Here is a 19,186-nt window from a genome sequence, read left to right as displayed (position 1 = left end):
CAATGAGGCTCAGACTGGAGGGAAAATGCAGCTGAAGTTTTCATTTCTAAGCTTGAATTATTTATCTTAAAATGCTGAAACCCTCAAAAAATGTTCCATGAGATTATTCCCAACACAGAATAATTACGTCTGAATATATTAGCGAGGAACGGCACATCCTTGTGCACATCTACTCAGAGGTAATTAGCCGCTTTGAGTCCCGATCAAGTAAGAAAAACAGGATTATTGTTTGTTGTTGTTGTTGTTGTTGTTATTCTTTATGTGTGGCTACTAAGAAATGTGCTGTTGGACTCGCTCACAGAAAATGGTGTATAGAATATACAACTTAAGTGCTACAAAAATAAATGCAGTTAGAAAAGATTTGTCTTCAAACTAAGGGTGCAACTACAGTGTAGAATTAATGCAGTTTGATACCACTTTAACTGTCATGGCTGAGTGCTATTGGATCTTGGGATTTATAATTTGGTAAAGCCTCAACACGCTTTGGCATGGAAGGTTAAAGACTATGTAAAACTACAATTTCCTTTTGCTTCTGGTCTGAGAGAATTGGCCGTCTACAGAGACGTTACCCAGGGAATGGCCAGATGTGTTACCATCCTGCTGGGAGGCTTCTCTCATGTCCCCACATGGAAAGCTAGGCCTAATTCAAACCACCAACCTTAGGTCAGCAGTTCAGCCGGCACAAGGGTTTAACCCATTGCGCTGCCACGGCCCCTTACAATTTCCATGATTCCATAGCATTCAGCCATTGCAGTTAAGGTGGGGTCAAACTGCATTCATGCTATGGTATAGATCAGGCATGGGCAAACTTTGGCCCTCCAGGTGTTAGGAATTGTGGGAGTTGAAGTCCAAAACACCTGGAGGGCCAAAGTTTGCCCATGCCTGGTATAGATGCATTCTAAGATATGAAAAAATGGCAAAGGCTCAAACAAGCACTTGCAAGTAAAGAGTAATTTATGGTGGAGGTGGGGGGTCTCCATAGATTTTTAAGGCTGGAATTATACTGCCATATAATCCAGATTATCAAAGCAAATTATCCAAATTATCTGCTTTGAACTGCGTTATATGAATCTACACAGCCATATAATCTAGTTCACAGCAGATAATCTGGATTTTACATGGCAGTGTGGATCCAGCCTATGTGAAACTTTCCAGAACGAAAATAGGGTTAAGGTTTTTAAAATTTTATTGTGGGCCAAACTGTTCCTTACACAGAAAAACTTTGATTAGCTCTTGCAGCATTTATTGATAACTCCGTGGCAGCTGAGGTCCAGAAGAACTCTAGCCTCTTCTCCACTCATGTGTAGATCAAGTAGTTTGGATATACAGTAATTCTCTTTCTACGCCCTGGCACCATGCCACCCCCAAATGTGGCCTGTCATTTGGAGCTGTTATTGGCCTGGAGTCAAGGGTGCAGATGAATACACACACTCACACCAGAACGGGGATTTTTTAAATGGGAAAATTGCTTTAGGATAAGAGTGTTGAATAGTAATTACAGTAGAGTCTCACTTATCCAACATAAACGGGCCTGCAGAATGTTGGATAAGCGAATATGTTGGATAATAAGGAGGCATTAAGGAAAAGCCTATTAAACATCAAATTAGGTTATGATTTTACAAATGAAGCACCAAAACATCATGTTAGACAACAAATTTGGCAGAAAAAGTAGTTCAATACGCAGTAATGCTATGTAGTAATTACTGTATGTACAAATTTAGCACCAAAATATCACAATATATTGAAAACATTGACTACAAAAATGCGTTGGATAATCCAGAACATTGGATAAGCGAGTGTTGGATAAGTGAGACTCTACTGCATAATAATAATAATAAATCTTTATTTATATCCTGCTTTTCTCCCTCACGGGACCCAAAGCAGCTTACGACATATTAAAATTACATAAACAACAATCAGAGTACATCAATAATATCAAGTTCATGAGGCATCATATCGAAACATATATTGCACTCTACTCCAGTCTATAACATATAATGTTCCTGTCATTCAATAATATACCTTTTCTCCCTACTACTGGGAACAAAAAGTCACTGCTATGCTTCAGGGTTAAATCAAGAGATTTAATCAAGGATCTCTGGTTGTACTTGCGGTTTGGCTCTTGCTTCCAGGTAGAAACTGACTTTAGAACAGAGATCTAAGAACGCTGTCCCTTTTGGCAAGAGGTGGCCAAAAATTTCTAAGAAAGCAATTACATATTTCTCAAAAAGAAAGGATTATACCCAGAATATACAGTACTAGCGATGCTCCTACACATGTGTACTCAGAAGAAACTCCTCCTGTATGGGCAAACTTGGGCCCTCCAGGTGTTTTGGACTTCAATTCCCACAATTCCTTAAGCGGCTGAGGGGGGAAAGGAAAGGGCCGGAGGCTATAAGGAATTGTGGGAATTGAAGTCCAAAACACCTGGAGGGTCCAAGTTTGCCCATGCCTGCTCTACACTGAAGAATTAATGCAGTTTGATACTACTTTAACTGTGCTGGCTCAATGCTATACAATCCTGGAAGCTGGAGTTTGGGGAGGCCCCGGCACTCTTTGACAGAGAAGGCTACAGACCTTGTATATATAACCTCACCTTTAATAATTCCATAGCATTGAACCATGGCAGTTGAAGCAGTGTCAAACTGCATTAATTCTACAGTGTGGACTCATCCCTTAGTCCGCAGTGTTACACAAAAAATTACAAATGGATTATAACAGATTGTGTAAACTACAAATTAAACTTAAAACCCCAGAAAAGAACCACAGGGCCCTTCCAGACAGCCATATAACCCAGAATATCAAGGCAGAAAATCCCACAATAACTGCTTTGAACTGAGTTATCTGAGTCCACACTGCTATATTCCAGTTCAAAGCAGAAAATGTGGGATTTCATTCAGCTGTGTGGAAGGGGGCACAGTCTCCTAATATCTTCTGAAAAGCCCCCCACAATTTTTCCAATGTTAGGATCAATCGGTTTTGAAAGTACTCGGATCCACAGAGACATATATTGTATCCCTTTAATTGACACCACTTCGGTTCAATATTATTATGGTGTCCTTGGAGTTGTCGTTTGGTGAGGCACCAGTGCCTTTTGGCAGATAAGGCTAAAGACTTTGTTAAACTACAGCTCCCATGATCCCATGGCTTTGAGCCATGGCAGTGAAAGTAGAGTCAAACTGCATTAATTCTACAGTGGAGATACATCCTCTCAGACTGCAAGCACAGCTACCTGAAAGCAAGTCATGGAAAAGGAGAGTGAGTCTTAGTTCTGGACAAACTCGACAAGACACACCTAAAGTGTTGTCGAAAGCTTTCATGGCCGGAATCATTGGGTTGCTGTGAGTTTTTCGGGCTGTATGGTCATGTTCCAGAAGCATTCTCTCCTGACTTTTCACCCACATCTATGGCAGGCATCCTCAGAGGTTGTGAGGTCTGTTGGAAACTAGGCAAGTGAGGTTTATAGATCTGTGGAAGGTCCAGGGTGGGAGAAATAACTCTTGTCTGTTGGAGGCAAGTGTGAATGTTGCAATTCATCGCCTTGATTGGCATTGAAAAGCCTTGCATCTTCAAAGCCCGGCTGCTTCCTGCCTGGGGGAATCCTTTGTTGGGAGGTGTTAACTGGCCCTGATTGTTTCATGTCTGAAATTCCCCTGTATTCAAAGTGTTGATTTTAGAGGGTTTTTTTTTAATACTAAACAATTTATGAACAAAATCTGACTACCATTATTAAAATCAGGACAGTAAGTAAAAAACAGCACTCTAAAAACAGGGGAGTTCCAGACAAGAAACAATCAGGGCTGGCTAATACCTCTCAACAAAGGATTCCCTCAGGCAGTAAGCAGGCAGACTTTGAAGCTGAAAGGCCATTCAAAGCTAATCAAGGTGGCCAATTGAAACATTCACACTTGCCTCCAACAGACAAGAGTTCTTTCTCCCATCCTGGACATTTTTCCACAGATATATAAACCCCACTTGCCTAATTTCCAACAGACCTCACAGCCTCTGAGGATGCCTACCATAGATGTGGGTGAAACATCAGGAGAGAATGCTTCTGGAACATGGCCATACAGCCTGGAAAACACACATTAACCCACACATGCAGCCTCACCATACTACAGCATGGATTCACTTTAAATCCAGTTTCTGCCTCTTGCAGAATTCTGGGGTTTGTAGTTTGGTGAGGCCGAGGATCTGTCTGGCTGAGCTGTTTAAAGCCCCCTCCCTAAAGTGGATTTAAAATGGATCCAAGCTCTAATGTGATGAGGTCCCTAAAGTCTTTCTTTTAGAGTGGATCTACACTGCAGAATGAATGCAGTTTGACACCACTTTCCCTGCCATAGCTCAGTGCTATAGAATCAGAGGAGCTGTAATTTCCCAAGGCCTTTAGCTTTCTCTACCAAAGAGGGCTGGTGCCTCACCGAGCTACAATTCAGAAAACTGAGACCTGGAAATGTGAAAAATGCATTAATTCTGCAGTCTAAAACCCAATCCAGCAGCCTTCTTGCCCAGTTTCCAGCTGAAGGACAGAAATAACCCTGAGGATGAAGAGGAGGCTGGCAGCTGGTATGTTGTTTAACTTCATGCCACTGCCAAGCGATTGAAAAAAAAAATCCTGAGAGGATGTTGTTTACTTGAAAGCAAACTCTGCAAAGTCCGAAAAGGAACTTTGCTTCGAATGCAAACGCTATCCCGGGATACACTTCTTGCAGGAGTTAAGGATGTGTTTAGGCATGGGCCAACTTGGGGTTTTGGACTCCAACTCCCAGCATTCCTCACAGCCTCAGGCCCTTTCCTTTTCCCCCTCAGCCGCTTAAGCGGCTGAGGGGGAAAAGGAAGGGGCCTGAGGCTGTGAGGAATGCTGGGAGTTGGAGTCCAAAACACTTGGAGGGCCCAAGCAGGCCCATGCCTGGCCTACACTATGAAATCAGTGTAGTTTGACAACACTTTTTATTGCTATGGCTCAACTAACTCTCAGGATTCCATAGCACTGAACCCTGGCAGTCAAGGTAGTATCAACCCGCATTAACTCTATCCCTGAACCTATTATCGAGCTGGGAAGATGGGTAAACAAACATCCAAAGACTGACTAAATAAAGTCTCCTTCTTTGGAGACTTTTAAGCAGAGGCTGGATGGCCATCTGTTGGGGGTGCTTTGAATGTGACTTTCCTGCTTCTTGGCAGAATGGGGTTGGGCTGGATGGTCCTGATTCTTCTCTGATTCTACAAACCGAAATGGCCGGTGCGTGTTGACTTGTCTACACTGTGGATTTAACGCAGTTTCGGCCCGCTTCAACGGCCATGGCTCAATGGTATGGAATGGTGGGATTTGTTGCAGCGCGAGAGGGGGACTTAAAGGCAGGGCACTCACCGTCTTCGTGCTGAAGCGGGAGCTTGAGCGGGTTCTCCAGCAGCGACTTGAGCACTCCGTAAGTCGGAGGCAGGAAAGAGGGGTTCAAGGCGAGGGGCCGAGCCATAGCTTCCAGGGAAAGGATCGGTCTTCTCGCGAAGATGCCCTCAATGCTTCCTCGGTTCCAGGCGAAGCGGGACCGTCCTCTTGCCCTCTGGAGCCCCCTTTGGCAGCAGCACGGCCGAGAGGAGGAGATCGAGAGAGAGCGAGGAGTGCAAAAAGAGGGGCAACCCTCCGTCCGACAGCCCCGCAGCGCTTTTCCGAGGCTCCCTCGCTCCGCCTTCCTGCCTTCTTTTCCCTGGCTCCCTCCCTCCGCGCTCAGCCCAGTTGCGCCTCCATGTGCTGACACTGACAGCCGTGACGTCAAAGCCCCAACCCCTCCCACCCAGAGGGAGGGAGGAAGCGAGGACTCCGCCAGGCCCTAGCGCCCGCCTTTTCTCTCTCACTCACTCAGCCCCGCACCGCTCACTTTAATTGCTATGGCTCTCAGCCCCATGCAGTCCTGGGATCTGTAGTTTGCACTCTTTGGCAGAGAAAGCGGAAAACCTTGTCAAACTACACCAGGCATGGGCATACTTCGGCCCTTCAAATGTTTTGGACTCCAACTCCCACCATTCCTAACAGCCTAACATGTGGACAAGTTCAACTGAAAGGAGGAAACCATGGAAATGAACCAAATCTGGCTACCAGTATAAAAAAAACCCTGCAAAATCAGAACAGTAAATAAAGATCAACACTGAAAATAGGAATTCCAGACATGAAACAATCAGGGGCAGCTACCCTGTTTCCCCTAAAATAAGACATCACCAGAAAATAAGACCTAGTAGAGGTTTTGCTGAATTGCTAAATATAAGGCCTCCCTCGAAAGTAAGACCTAGCAAAGTTTTTGTTTGGAAGCATGCCCAACGAACAGAACACCAGAGAATGCAGGATCGGTAAATGTACATACCATAGAGTGTTAACTTGTACATGGAAATATTGGTAATAACAAGAAATTCTTGATAGGATTCATAGTTTGTCTGGTTATGCTGGTTTGTGATGACAACTACTGTACAGTATATAATAAATGTTCATTTTTTTGTTCAACAATAAATGTGAATTCTTCTTCATGGAAAAATAAGACATCCCCTGAAAGTAAGACCTAGAGCATCTTTGGGAGCAAAAATTAATATAAGACACTGTCTTATTTTCGGGGAAACACGGTAACACCTGCCCACTCCGGTTGCTCCTGACACGGATTAACTCATACAATCCACTTCCATCTGCATTATATGAATCTACCACTGACCATTATAATGCAATTCAAACTGAATTATATGACAGTGTAGGTGGGGCCTTAGTGAGACAGTAGAACTCTTTGGCAGAGAAGGCCTGTAAAACTACAAACCCCTGACACTGAGCCACAGCTGTTTAAACTGGGGTCAAACTACATTAATTTTTCATTAAAGATGCTCCCCAAGTTGTCACCCCTATGGATCTCCTCCCATACCAGATAACACCGCCACATTGTAGCTAAAGTACAGCATTAGCATCCTTTAAGTAGAATTCTGAAGTACTCCAAAAATTCAACATTGTTTCGAGGGTGAAAGAGATACTGACATCTTTGCTTTCTGGTGGTTCAGTGCACACAGTCTTTGTTTCATGCACAAAATTATTGGGGGAAAATATGTATAAGGTGAATACGAAACATCAAAGCGTTTCATGTTTACACTCGGGTCTAATCTCAAAGAGATTTTGTATGTATAAAAAATACAGGTGTTGCAAAACGTGGAAAAAAATCCAAACAATGCTGGTCGCAATCAACCTCTCAGCTTAGAGCAATGCAAAAGCAAATCATCTCTGAACAAATCTTGCAGTGATAGGGTCACTTTAGGGTCACCATGTAGTTGTGAAGACACACAGCAATAATCTAAACTCTAAAAAAGTTTTACAAAGCCACTGTGATTATAGGCTGTGTCAACAGAAGGACAGTGTCAAGATCGAGGGAAACCATAGTCCCACTCTATTCTGTGTTGGCGAGACCTCCCCGGGAATAAGACTGTGTCTAGTTCTGGGCACTGAAATTCAAGACGGATACTGACAAACTGGAAGGTGTCCACAGGAGGGTGACCAAAATGATCCAAGGCCTGGAGATCATTAATCCCTATAAGGAGTGGTGTAAAGAGCTGGGTCTGTTTAGCCTGCAGAAGGGAAGACTGAGAGGGGACATCATTGCTTTGTTTAAATATGTGAAACAATGCCACACTAAAGAGGGGGTCACCTTGTTTTCTGCTGCTCTAGGACCAGGACATGGAGTAATGGATTCAAATTGCAGGAAAGGGGATTCCACCTGAACATGAGGAAGAACTTCATAATGGTAAAAACACAGTAGAATAAGATGCATTTGAGTCTCCCATGTGTTTTCTTAAGTAGAGGCTGGATGGCTATCTATCAGGGGTGCCTTGATTGTGTGTTCCTGCATTCTAGAATGGGGTTGGACTGGATGTTGTATTTTGAATCTCCATGGTTCCATTTCTAAATGAGAAGTTATTGCAATGCTAGAAGGTTGGGGAGTGAAGATAATCTAATTTGGGGAAATGCCCCTCATTTTGCCCCCACCCTTGTTCAGCCGTTACCATCTTTGGCTCTGGAGATTTCTTTCCTGGGGTAATACAAGGACAGGTCAATACACACATTGTGATGGATGGGTTGCAACAGATTTTCCAGGGATTGCTGCACTCACTTTGATCTCTGCTGCTACTATTCAGCCAATTGCTCCACATGCCCAGAATCATAATGATATTGTGCCAGTGTTAGTTTGGGCATAACATTTCCCAGTATAGGAGGAACACTATACCAGCTTCCCATCTTTAAAGTGGTGCCAACATAAATGGCTCCTCTGTTTTTGTATGTTAGCGGCCGTCTATTGTCATCCTAGGTAAATAAAAAGGATCCTATAATGCAGTGGTTCTCAACCTGTGGGTCCCCAGGTGTTTTGGCCTACAACTCCCAGAAATCCCAGCCAATTTGCCAGCTGTTAGGATTACTGGGAGTTGAAAGCCAAACCATCTGGGGACTCATAGATTGAGAACCACTGTTATAATGCACCAATGACTGAAACGTAATTGAAGTGCCTTAAGAACCAACATACAATAGATTTCTTTGGATAGAGGGAGTTACAAATCACTAGCACAAAAACTACCACTGGATTAAGCATTTGTATCCACAACCAGAGTGTGTAAACGCACCAAATTACTAGCTATCGGAGACATCATTACCTAAATCCAGATTGACACCAGCAAGGAGGAAATAGCTGGCACTGTTTGGGAGAGATATGCCACATAATGGAATTTTATTTGATCTCTGCATTGGTAAAGACAAAGAAAAGCCCTTATGAAGTATAAGGTTAAGTGAGAGGGAAAGCAAACAGAAATATAAACTGCAGCAGGAATGAAAAAGCTGAGAAATACCAGCAAATAATGTTAATCCGAGATTAGGATTAGCAAAGGAACCTTGAGCAGGAAGAGCAACACAATTGAACTTTCTTAAGCGTGTTTTCAGTCTAAAGCAAAACATGCACAATATTATTAGGTGAAATACAATAGTCTGCCAAACAGGAAAGCCAGGGAGACCTGGTTCTGATTGTGAAATAAATCCCAGGTTCCAGGGGACAAAAGTCTAACTATGAAAAACGATCCAACCACCAAAAGTCAAAATCTGCAAAGACAAGGAGAGATGATAGCCTTCTGCAAACGTTCCCACTGTCTTCATCTAGATCTGTCTTTGGTTAATGCATGGGTCCACAGCAGAGTATTTGAAGATTCATAACTGAAGTGCAAAATGGAGATGCACAAGCTGCTAATGCATTCTTTCTAGTGTAAATCCTTCACACAAAACATGAACTGAACATTGTGAAAAAACCTTACTGAAATTAAGCAGGCTTGGGCTGCTTTGGACGATTCTGGGAGTTTTTTTTTTTTTTTTTTGTTAAAGAAATTTTTGTCACCAGGTGATTTTATACAAACTGGTTTGTTTTTAGTTAAAGAAAGGCAGGATATAGAAAACATAGAAAAGCACCTTCATTTCAAGTTCTGGAATTAATAGAAGTGACAGATTGGATGCTATTCATTCATTCATTCATCCATCCATTATTATTTCCTCTTCTTCTTCTTCTTCTTCTTCTTCTCCTTCTTCTTCTTAACTTTATTTATAGCCCGCCTTTCTCCCTGTGGGGATTTAAGGTGGCTAATAATCTCACACTTTGGTCAGGGTTTAAAAAGTATGATACAAAAATAAATAATAATTAAATAATACAGTGTGGCAATCATTATGCAATTATGAGGTAAGGAATAGCAAAACGAGCTGTGATTCAAGAAACAATTAACTTCTAGCAACTCAAATGCTTTTCGAAAAATTGGGGGAGATATGGAAGTCTTTCAGTAAAACAAATAAACACAAGATACAAACATTCCCACTAACCCTATCCCCCAGAATATTTATTATATTTATTAAAATATTAATGTTAATACAGTATATTGAAATCTCGGGATGGTGTACATTAAAATCAACCTGACCTGACTGATTTAAACAATAAACAATAATAAAAGCATTGTACATAATATTAAAACAAGGCAGCTTAAAACAAATAAAATGGTGTAATGCTTCCTTATGCTGTGCTTACCTAAACTACAAAATTTGAAAATCCAAGATGTCACGATGGCTGTCAGGTTAAACTACTTTAAAAGGAGATGGAACAAAGTCTTGGAGTATTTAGAGCTTAGCCTGCACACTGAAAAGTAATTAAGTTACACTTAAAGAGACAGTGCCCAAAGTAGGTTTTTTTTTTTTACTGTTGCAGATTCTCGATGATTCATTTTCTGGCCAAAATAATGACCCCCCCCCCCCCCCAAAAAAAGAAAAAAAAAGAAGAAACTTCCATGTGTGGGGATTTTTACCAGATTATACTTTTAACAGATTACAGTTCTCCCTGTGCAGATAAACATTTAAAAATGCTTTTCGAAATAGAAAAGAGATATCTGACCATGTCTGGTGGTGGTGTATATCTCAGTTTCACTGTCTGCCAGGCAATAACTGACTGGAGTTTTGGACCACAGTAGGTTGAGATTATCTCCAGAAATCTAAGAATCAATTAGGTGTCATTGGATAATGTACCACCCCCCAAGTAGTGTTTTTGTAATTGAGCTATTGTGATTCTATTTATGGGAATTTCATCTGATGCCTTTGTCAATCTTTTGGGAATTGCTCCCAAAGTACCTATCGCCACCACTATCATTATCATTTAGCTTTGGTAGTATGTGGTCCCTGAAAAGCTCCAGCAGAAGAAATTGAGCCCCTAAGCCACTAAAGTTAGTTGTCCACACATTTGTAGGTAGGTAGATATGTCTGGACATCAAGCTGGCTATATATTATTTGCAGAAGTATTATGTCTGTGATACCAGTTTCTATAAGATGCAAGCTGTCAGGTGATGTTGCACCCATGTGCTTTTGACAACCATTGAGTCTAGTGCTCCATTGATAGAGTTGGTGAACTGTTGTCTGAACATCAAAGAATCAATATCTCTGGGGATGTAATAATTCAATACCTTGGATAACTCCTTCAAAGACCAAAGTAAGCATGGAGCAGATTCATTATATGGCAACCCTGGGCAAACTTTGGCCCTCCAAGTGTTTTGGACTTCAACTCCCGCAATTCCTAACAGCCTATGCCTGTGATATGGGCACCACTACTGACTGATTGGCCACCGTAAGACGAAGACACAGACAAATAAGGTCTGGTTCTGCATAGCTCTTCTTATGTGCTTAGTTACAAAAACTTCATCCTAGGAAAGTGTCACAGCAGGTTAAACCGCTGTGATCACTCGAAGTTCCAATCACTCGAAGTTCTTGTCCATTTTTAGGGGCCACTGGTTTTGTCACCACAGAGTGGTCAGCTCCGGTATCTACTAAAAAAGTCATTTCCTGGCCCTCAACTTTCATTTTGACCAGTGGCTCCCCCGGGCCTAGGCATAAGGGGGCCGGTCTGTCCTATTCTGTCCAATCTTCTCCTAGTCCAGCCAAACCAACAAATTCCTCTTCCAAGTTTCCTCCATATCTAGCCACAGGAGCTGGATTGGTATATCCTCCCCGATGGCCTCCTCCCCGGCCTCTTCCTCTCCATTGTCCTCTCTGGGGTGGTACTCCCCTCTGTATTCCTACCGCTCCTTGCGCGGAGGGACACTCATTCTTCCAATGACCTTCCTGACGGCAAATGGCACATTGGTTCTTCCCCAGGGGCACCCCTCTTCCTCTTGCTGAACTTGCTGACTGAAAGGTCGGCGGTTCAGATCCAGGGAGCAGGATGAGCTCCCTCTGTTAACCCCATCTACACAGCCAGCTACGAGTCTACACTGACCATATGCAGTTTCAAACTGTATTATATATGTATTAGTGTTCATGGGACCCGAGAGAGATGGGTGAAAAGCACCTCAGAGTCCACATCAGGGTTTATGCAGTGCTCATTTTCCTTTTTATGGAAAACTGCTTTTCCTTGAAGCCTATTTAAAGCAATTGTACAAAACCCATGTACAATCTCAGCACTGGAGGTAAGGGGAATGCTCTTTTTTTTGTCAAACCAGACGTGATCGTGTTGACATTTTATCTGTAATAATCCCCTTTGTTTTCCATTTTATGAAATTCTGAACCACACATGACTTCTTCTTCTTCTCCTTCCTCTTCTTCTTCTTCTTACCCTGCTCTCTCTCCCAAAGGGGACTCAAAGAGGATTTTATGCTCCCAAATTACCCAAATTCTTCACTTGTAATGTAGGGGCATCCATTTTAGTTTTCATTAGTTTGTATGTGCTGATTTCCAAGTTTAATTTTTGAAGTGCTGTTCACTTATACCCATTCGTCATATCCACCATCCAATTTTTTGGGAAAGAGGAGCTTCTCTGACATCAGACAGCAGCTACTACATACATGATGGGAAAACACCCATCCAAAAGACTTTTGGAAGCTGGGGCTAACATTCAGAGCACTCGTGTCATGGTGCTCAGATCACAGCCAAGGGGGCTTTCACTAGAGAAAGGATTGCCTTGACTGCTTAGCTAAACATTAACCAAGTAGATGTTTATGTTCCTTTTATTATCACGGCTTTCTTCAAAGAAACCCAACCCGTGCAAAGGGCTCAAGGAACACAGGGCTGCTTCAAACACAGCTTTTGTATATTTTATTGCAAGTCAAGTAACTATTATTGGATGGTGTGTATGGCAAGAACTTGATTACTGCAATGATCCTTATAGGAACAGAACGTCTTTATTTCACAGGTAAACTTGGAGCTGACAGAAATCCCTTCTAGTGAAATAGATGTCACCTAGCATTAAGGATGGAAGACTAAATTTTTCCCTTTCACTTCAACAGTTATGGCTAAGAGCAGCTCCCAATTATTTACACAAGCTTGTTTTTAAGCATTCACCTGGTAGCTACAGGTGACTAAAAAGTCCATGCAGGCAACCACTCCAGCCCTCCTCTACCAACTTGCAGAAGATCAAAGAGTATGTGTAATTATTGATTATCTCCTAAAAGTTAGGAGATCCTGTCAGGAAGAATTGTTAGACCAGTGACAATTAATTTCAGTCTCCTCCTGGTATTGAAATATTCTTTAAAATTGTAGAACATAAAGTCACTTTAGCCTGCCAGTTGTCCATTTGCACCTCCCTACTTACTGCAATCATGTAACAGATGGAGGATGGAGAAAAGCATGAACGTAATCCTGGGGATGGCCGCTCAGAAGTCCCATTGAACACAATAGGAATTTACTCCTCAGTAATTGCACATAAGACCAATACATGCAAACATCTTCCTATCTGGAACAGAAGCAAAAGAGAAAAGTATGCCTAATTCACAGAAGTAAATACTCTTCTTGTCCTGTAAGAGATGAAAAGAGGAAAGGATAAGAATGAACGATGTGGGAATGAACCTGAGATACACATTAAGCCTTCTTATACAGATTCAGAGAGGTTATTCAAGTTTATGAAGCATAACAGAAAATTCCCATAGTCATTTCTCCATCTCTGGAAGTAAAGAAAAAACTACTTTCATTTAAGTAACTGAGTATTTGCTCTTCTTTGACATCTGAAATCTGCTGCCTGGGATAGCTGCCTCTCTCAGGGTGCATCTTCACTGTAGAATTAATGTAGTCTGACACCACTTTAACAGCCAGGGCTCGATGCTAGGGCATTACGGGAGCTGTACTTTGACATGGTCTTCAGCCTTCTCTGCCCAAATTCCAACTCCCAGGATTCCATAGCATTGAGCCACGGTAATTTAAGGGGTGTCAAACTACATTTGTTCTGCAGTACAGATGCACTCTCTGCCTAAGGCAGTGGTTCTCAACCTGGGTACCCCAGATGTTTTTGGCCTTCAACTTCCAGAAATCCTAACAGCTAGTAAACTGGCTGGGATTTTTGGGAGTTGTAGACTAAAAACATTTGGGGACCCCAGGTTGAGAACCACTGGTCTAAGGGTAGGCCTGGCTCTAATGGTAGTTCTATATGTATCAACATCTGGTGCTTTCTGCCTTTAACAGAGTCACTCTTGATCTGCACAAGAAAACTTAGAAGTTGCTCTTTTCCAAAACCTCTTCTAGTGCATACATTTCACAGCTCAGTCACGAGACTGACAACTTTCATGGTTTTTTCAAACCATGCTATTTTTAGGAAGCTGTTGAAAGCCTAAAATGGAGACACATTTTAAAAATCAAAAGAATTTCAGGTGGCACTTTAAAATGTAAGCATATGGCGTTCATAGTTATGGAGCTGCTAAACACCATGCTATCCCAAAATTACACTTTGAGGTTTAGTGTTGGCACAGCTGTTCAACATTCCATGCAATTTAAATCTTTTCCGGCCCTTTTTTCTGTAAATTTTAACTGGGCTTTAGATGGTCGCATTACAATGTAATAGCAACGTATCACCATAATCTTGCGAGACATGCTGTGTTGGAGAAGCCACGTTCTTCAACTGTCAATTTTGGTCCATACAGACTTAAGGAGGGCAAGATGAGACCTTGGAAATTGGCTTCTACCTGAGACCTTTTTTTTTTTTTTACACAGTATAGAAATGCATTCAGATATTATTTAATGTTAAATGCTATGGCAGTATACTAAGGAATCCTGGGTTAATCCAGGTATTAAAGCAACTATCCAAACTGCTGATCCTGCTTGAGAGAAAAGACTTCCCCACCTTTAGAGAGTTTCCATAAAATCTAGATTAAAACTCTACAGGACAAAGAGTGAGAGTTCGCACTTGATAAAGGTGGAGTGGGAAATTTAGAGGAATTTGCAAGTCTATTTTCTTCCCCAGGGAAACTACCATATCCTGAACCACCCTTCCAAACTGTTGTCCTCTAAAAGCCCACATTTAATTTTTTAAACCCCTCCATTTCCTTCTTTTGGCAAAACTAGGCACATGTATGATTGGTTTCACATGAGAAGCACCACTTCTGGGACACTTAAAATGTCCCCTCCCCCTCCGTGGCGTCCATAAAGGCAAGTGAAGGGCAAGTGTACCTACCAACTGTCATGATTAGGTGGCGCAATGTGTTAAACCCTTGTGCCAGCAGGACTGCTGACCGAAAGGTTAGTGGTTCGAATCCGGGGAGCAGAGTGAGCTTCCATCTGTCAGCTCTAGCTACCCATGCGGGAACATAAGAGAAGCCTCCCACAGGATGGTAAAACATCTGGGCGTCCCCTGGGCAACATCCTTGCAGACGGCCAATTCTCTCACACCAGAAGCGACTTGCAGTTTCTCAAATCGCTCCTGACACGGAAAAAAAAAAGATTTGGAATAGTGGCCACAAATAATCTTCCGTTATCCCACTTTTGCAGCTGCTTTTAAAATGTCCAAGTCACTCTCTCCTCCTCCCATGTTTCCCCTTGGCCCTAGGCTTATTTCTATTGCTGGAAACAGATCAAGTGTAAAAGTAGTTTGTACTCCATTCACTTAATAGGACAGAGAGGAAAGGGTGGAAACTTGCCATTCCTAATTTTCTCATGGAAAAACAAAACCACTGCAGCCTCTTCTAGCTTGTGTATTCCTCCCCATTGATATTTTTGCCACCTTGAATCACAGAGTTGGAAGAAATCCCCTCTCCCCACACCAGGACCATCCAGTCCAACTCAATTCTGTCATACAGAAATATGAAATCAAAGCATTCCCAACAGATGGTCATCCAGCCTCTGCTTAAAAACCTCCATCACACTGTTTGGACACATGTGCTCATTTTCATATGGGGAAAAAATTGTTGGCTCACACATATAGTGCAGATGTTGCCTGTTACGGACACCCTGACAAAAAGGAGGCAGTCCTGAATGGAAGCAAAATGCTTGCAAGTCTATATATGTAGGTAGGCTTAGCAACAGAAAGAGAAATGGCAGTGGAGTGTGCAAATTAGACAACAGTGCTGCACAACATTAGTTCAAAGAGTGTGCCAGAGGTACTGTACTTCCCCAATCAAAATTTGTTAGACCTGTTTCTGGGTATATTTGACCTGCTGGTTCCAAAAATGGCACCAGTTTCCCCCTATCTACCTGCTCTAGTTTTTGAGATACAGAACATATGCCGTTTACCAGTCACCATCTGCTTGCCCATAGAAAATCATGATAACCATATCAAAGGGCTCTTCCACACAGTCCCTATATCCCACTGGGAAGTGTAATATATTGTCTCTTCTCAATCTTATCAATCATGTTATTAAAGGATAATGTACAATAGACTATATTTATGATTTTCTTCTGCTACTTTCTGTATTTGCCATCTTATTTTATTTTATTTTGCCCTTAGGCGAGACAAGGTTTGAACAAATGAGCCCTTCAGAGGTCCAGTCTATGACTTCAACAAAAGATGTGAAACTACGAAAGTTGTTGATTCTTTGCGCCAGGGCCGCAAAGCCTTTTCCCTGCTGAGCAGGTTGTGCCTTGGGAAACTGCAGCAAAAGCAAATGTCGCACGTGACCCCCTCGCCGTGGAACAGCAGCCGACGACGCGTTTACACGGTCATCCGAATCCCGTTGCTAGGCGACAGGGATAACTTGCTCCGAAGCAGGCCAGCTGATGGAGATAAGCCCCGGACGGTGATGCTGTCCGTGCGGTGCAGCAGTCGTGGACCGTGTTCCCTAAGGCTGACAAAAACGTGAGGCACAAGCCGAAGGAACAGTATGCTTCCCCATCTGGCCCCAGAAGCAGACTACTAAGTAAAAAGACCTCTGACTTCAGTCGCTTGTTGGACTGATTCATAGGGCCTTAAGCAGAACGCCATTCAGGACTCAATACCCTAAAAGAGGCATGGGCAAACTTGGGCCTTCCAGGTGTTTTGGACTGCAACTTCCACAACTCCTAACAGCCGGTAGGAATTCCTTGCCTAAGAAAACCCTATGAAATCCATAAAGAAGACACACACATATACAGCAGATTCTCAGGCTGGATCTACACTGCCCTGATCCAAGATTGAACTGGATCATATGAGTCTACACTGCCATATAATCAGGGATGCAGGAGCCTCTGGTGGCCCAGGAGATAAAAAGCCTTGTGACTTGAAGGTTGAGTTACTGACCTAAAGGCTGTCAGGTTCAAATCCCACCCGGGGAGAGCGCGGATGAGCTCCCTCTATCAGCTCCAGCTCCATGCGGGGACATGAGAGAAGCCTCCCACAAGGATGGTAAAACATCAAAACATCCGGGCGTCCCCTGGGCAACATTCTTGCAGACGGCCAATTCTCTCACTCCAGAAGCAACTCCGGTCTGGGATCAGATCCGAGAGTATAGGCCAGTGTAGATCCAGCCTTAGTGAACTGGCATGAACAGGGATTGGCAGATGCGAGATAAATTTAATTTCTGGTTGCTTGAGAGTTTTTATTAAAAGTAAGCCTATACCCCCTACAATATCACACCACAACCTTTATATTGATATTATTGATACTGAAAAAAAACCCCAGTAATTAGAAGGGGAACTTCACGTAAAGTTTTACTGTTTAACTCTACTATACAATATACTGTGTCCAATTCTGGGCACCGCAATTTAAGGGGGATGTTGACAAGCTGGAAGGTGTCCAGAGGAGGACGACTAAACTGATCAAGGGTCTGAAGAACAAGCCCTATGAGGAGCAGCTTAAAGAGCTGGGCATGTTTAGTCTGCAGAAGAGAAGGCTGAGAGAAGAACATGAAGAGAGCCATGTATAAATATGTGAGGGGAAGTCATAGGGAGGAGGGAGCAAGCTTGTTTTCTGCGGCCCTGGAGACTAGGACACAGAACAATGGCTTCAAACTACAGAAAAGGAGATTCCACATGAACATTAGGAAGAAGTTCCTCACTGTGAGAGCTGTTCAGCAGTGGAACTCTCTGCCCCGGAGTGTGGTGGAGGCTCCTTCTTTGGAGGCTTTTAAACAGGCTGGATGGCCATCTGTCAGGGATGCTTTGAATGTGATTTTCCTGCTTCTTGGCAGAATAGGGTTGAACTGGATGGCCTACGAGATCTCTTCCAACTCTAGGATTCTAACATCTGGTAATATGGATGGGATTTCTGGGAGTTGAAGTCCAAAACACCTGGAGGCACAAAGGTTGGGAACCACTGATTTAGAATCATAGAATAAAAGAGTTGGAAGATGGGCCATCTAGTCCAATCCCCAGCACTGCAGGGATGAGATCCTCTCTCCTTTTGGGGATTAGATCTAAAAAGAAATGCCTTCGACTCTAGGTAAGGGCTGGGAAACCTCCAGATCCCAGTTCCAGATCTGCCACTGCCAGCATGGGCAACTGACAATGGTATAAGATGACGTTCTCTATGGGTGCATCTACATACTGTAGTTAAGGCAGTTTGATACCACTTTTGCTGCCAACGCTTCATGCTATAGAATAGTAGGATTTGTAGTTTGGTGGGACACCTACACCCTTTGGCAGTGAAGGCTAAAGGCCTTGTGAAACTACAACTTCCAGGACTTCATAGTATTGGACTATGGCTATTAAAGTGGTGTCAAACTGCAATTAACTCGACCATGTAGATGCAACTTTAGTTTCAATTTTAGTTGTATATATTTTATATGTGTTTGTATATATATTTATATGTGTTTGTATAAACAACATATATGCATGTCATTATTTTTTCTATATCTTTTTCTTTTTATAGTGATGATGCAGATTTTTTGTGTACTGAAAAATCAATACAAAGGGTGTCTTTTTTTTCTGAACGTGCCCACCAACAAAATAAATAAACACATAAAGTCAGCCCCACGTGCCAGAGCACAGGTGTTGGACTCTCATCCAGCCTCCCACGGGAAGAAAAAAAAAGGAGATGGAAACGGAAACCAAAAAGAAAAAGAGGAAACTTTCCTGCTTCCCCGCCTATATGTCTTTCTTGCCCGACCGCGTGGCGTTCCATCCCTCCAGCAAACGGCGAACCAGAGAATCGCGCTGCCTGCTCCGCCTTTACCGGCCCCGCCCGCTCAGCTGTGCTCCCACGCTGGAGTTCTCTCTCTGCAGTTTAGACCCAAGCGGAGGCGCTGACAGGCGAGGTCACGTGACGGCACCGAAAGGAAAGGGAGGGAGGGGTGACCTACTTCGCGCCAATGGAAGCGCTCCCGCAGAGAGGCTCTGCCCCTCCCATCCGGAATGGTTGAGCATACTGGGCGGGGCCGAGATGGGCATGGGCGGGGCTTTCATTGCGAACGCCCGGTCGGGATTGGAGGGAATGTGGGGAGGGGAGGAGCAAAGAAATAGGTTTGAAATTACAAGGGGGCGGGTGGGAGA

At 43.0% G+C, this 19,186-nt stretch overlaps 1 protein-coding gene across 1 annotated transcript in view; it reads right to left on the bottom strand.

Moving 5' to 3' along the window:
* The window catches only part of hlf (HLF transcription factor, PAR bZIP family member), a 62,461-nt gene extending 56,630 nt beyond the window's left edge, over positions 1-5,831 (bottom strand). The window contains exon 1 of the mRNA XM_008116131.3: positions 5,372-5,831. Within this exon, the coding sequence (XP_008114338.1) occupies positions 5,372-5,477 (106 nt within the window). The 5' untranslated portion in view covers positions 5,478-5,831. The remainder of the gene's footprint in view (positions 1-5,371) is intronic.
* Between the last annotated feature and the right edge of the window lie 13,355 nt (positions 5,832-19,186).

Source organism: Anolis carolinensis, chromosome 2 (genome assembly GCF_035594765.1).
Source record: "Anolis carolinensis isolate JA03-04 chromosome 2, rAnoCar3.1.pri, whole genome shotgun sequence".
NCBI classification, from domain to species: domain Eukaryota; kingdom Metazoa; phylum Chordata; class Lepidosauria; order Squamata; family Dactyloidae; genus Anolis; species Anolis carolinensis.
This window is presented reverse-complemented; position numbering and strand designations above follow the sequence as displayed.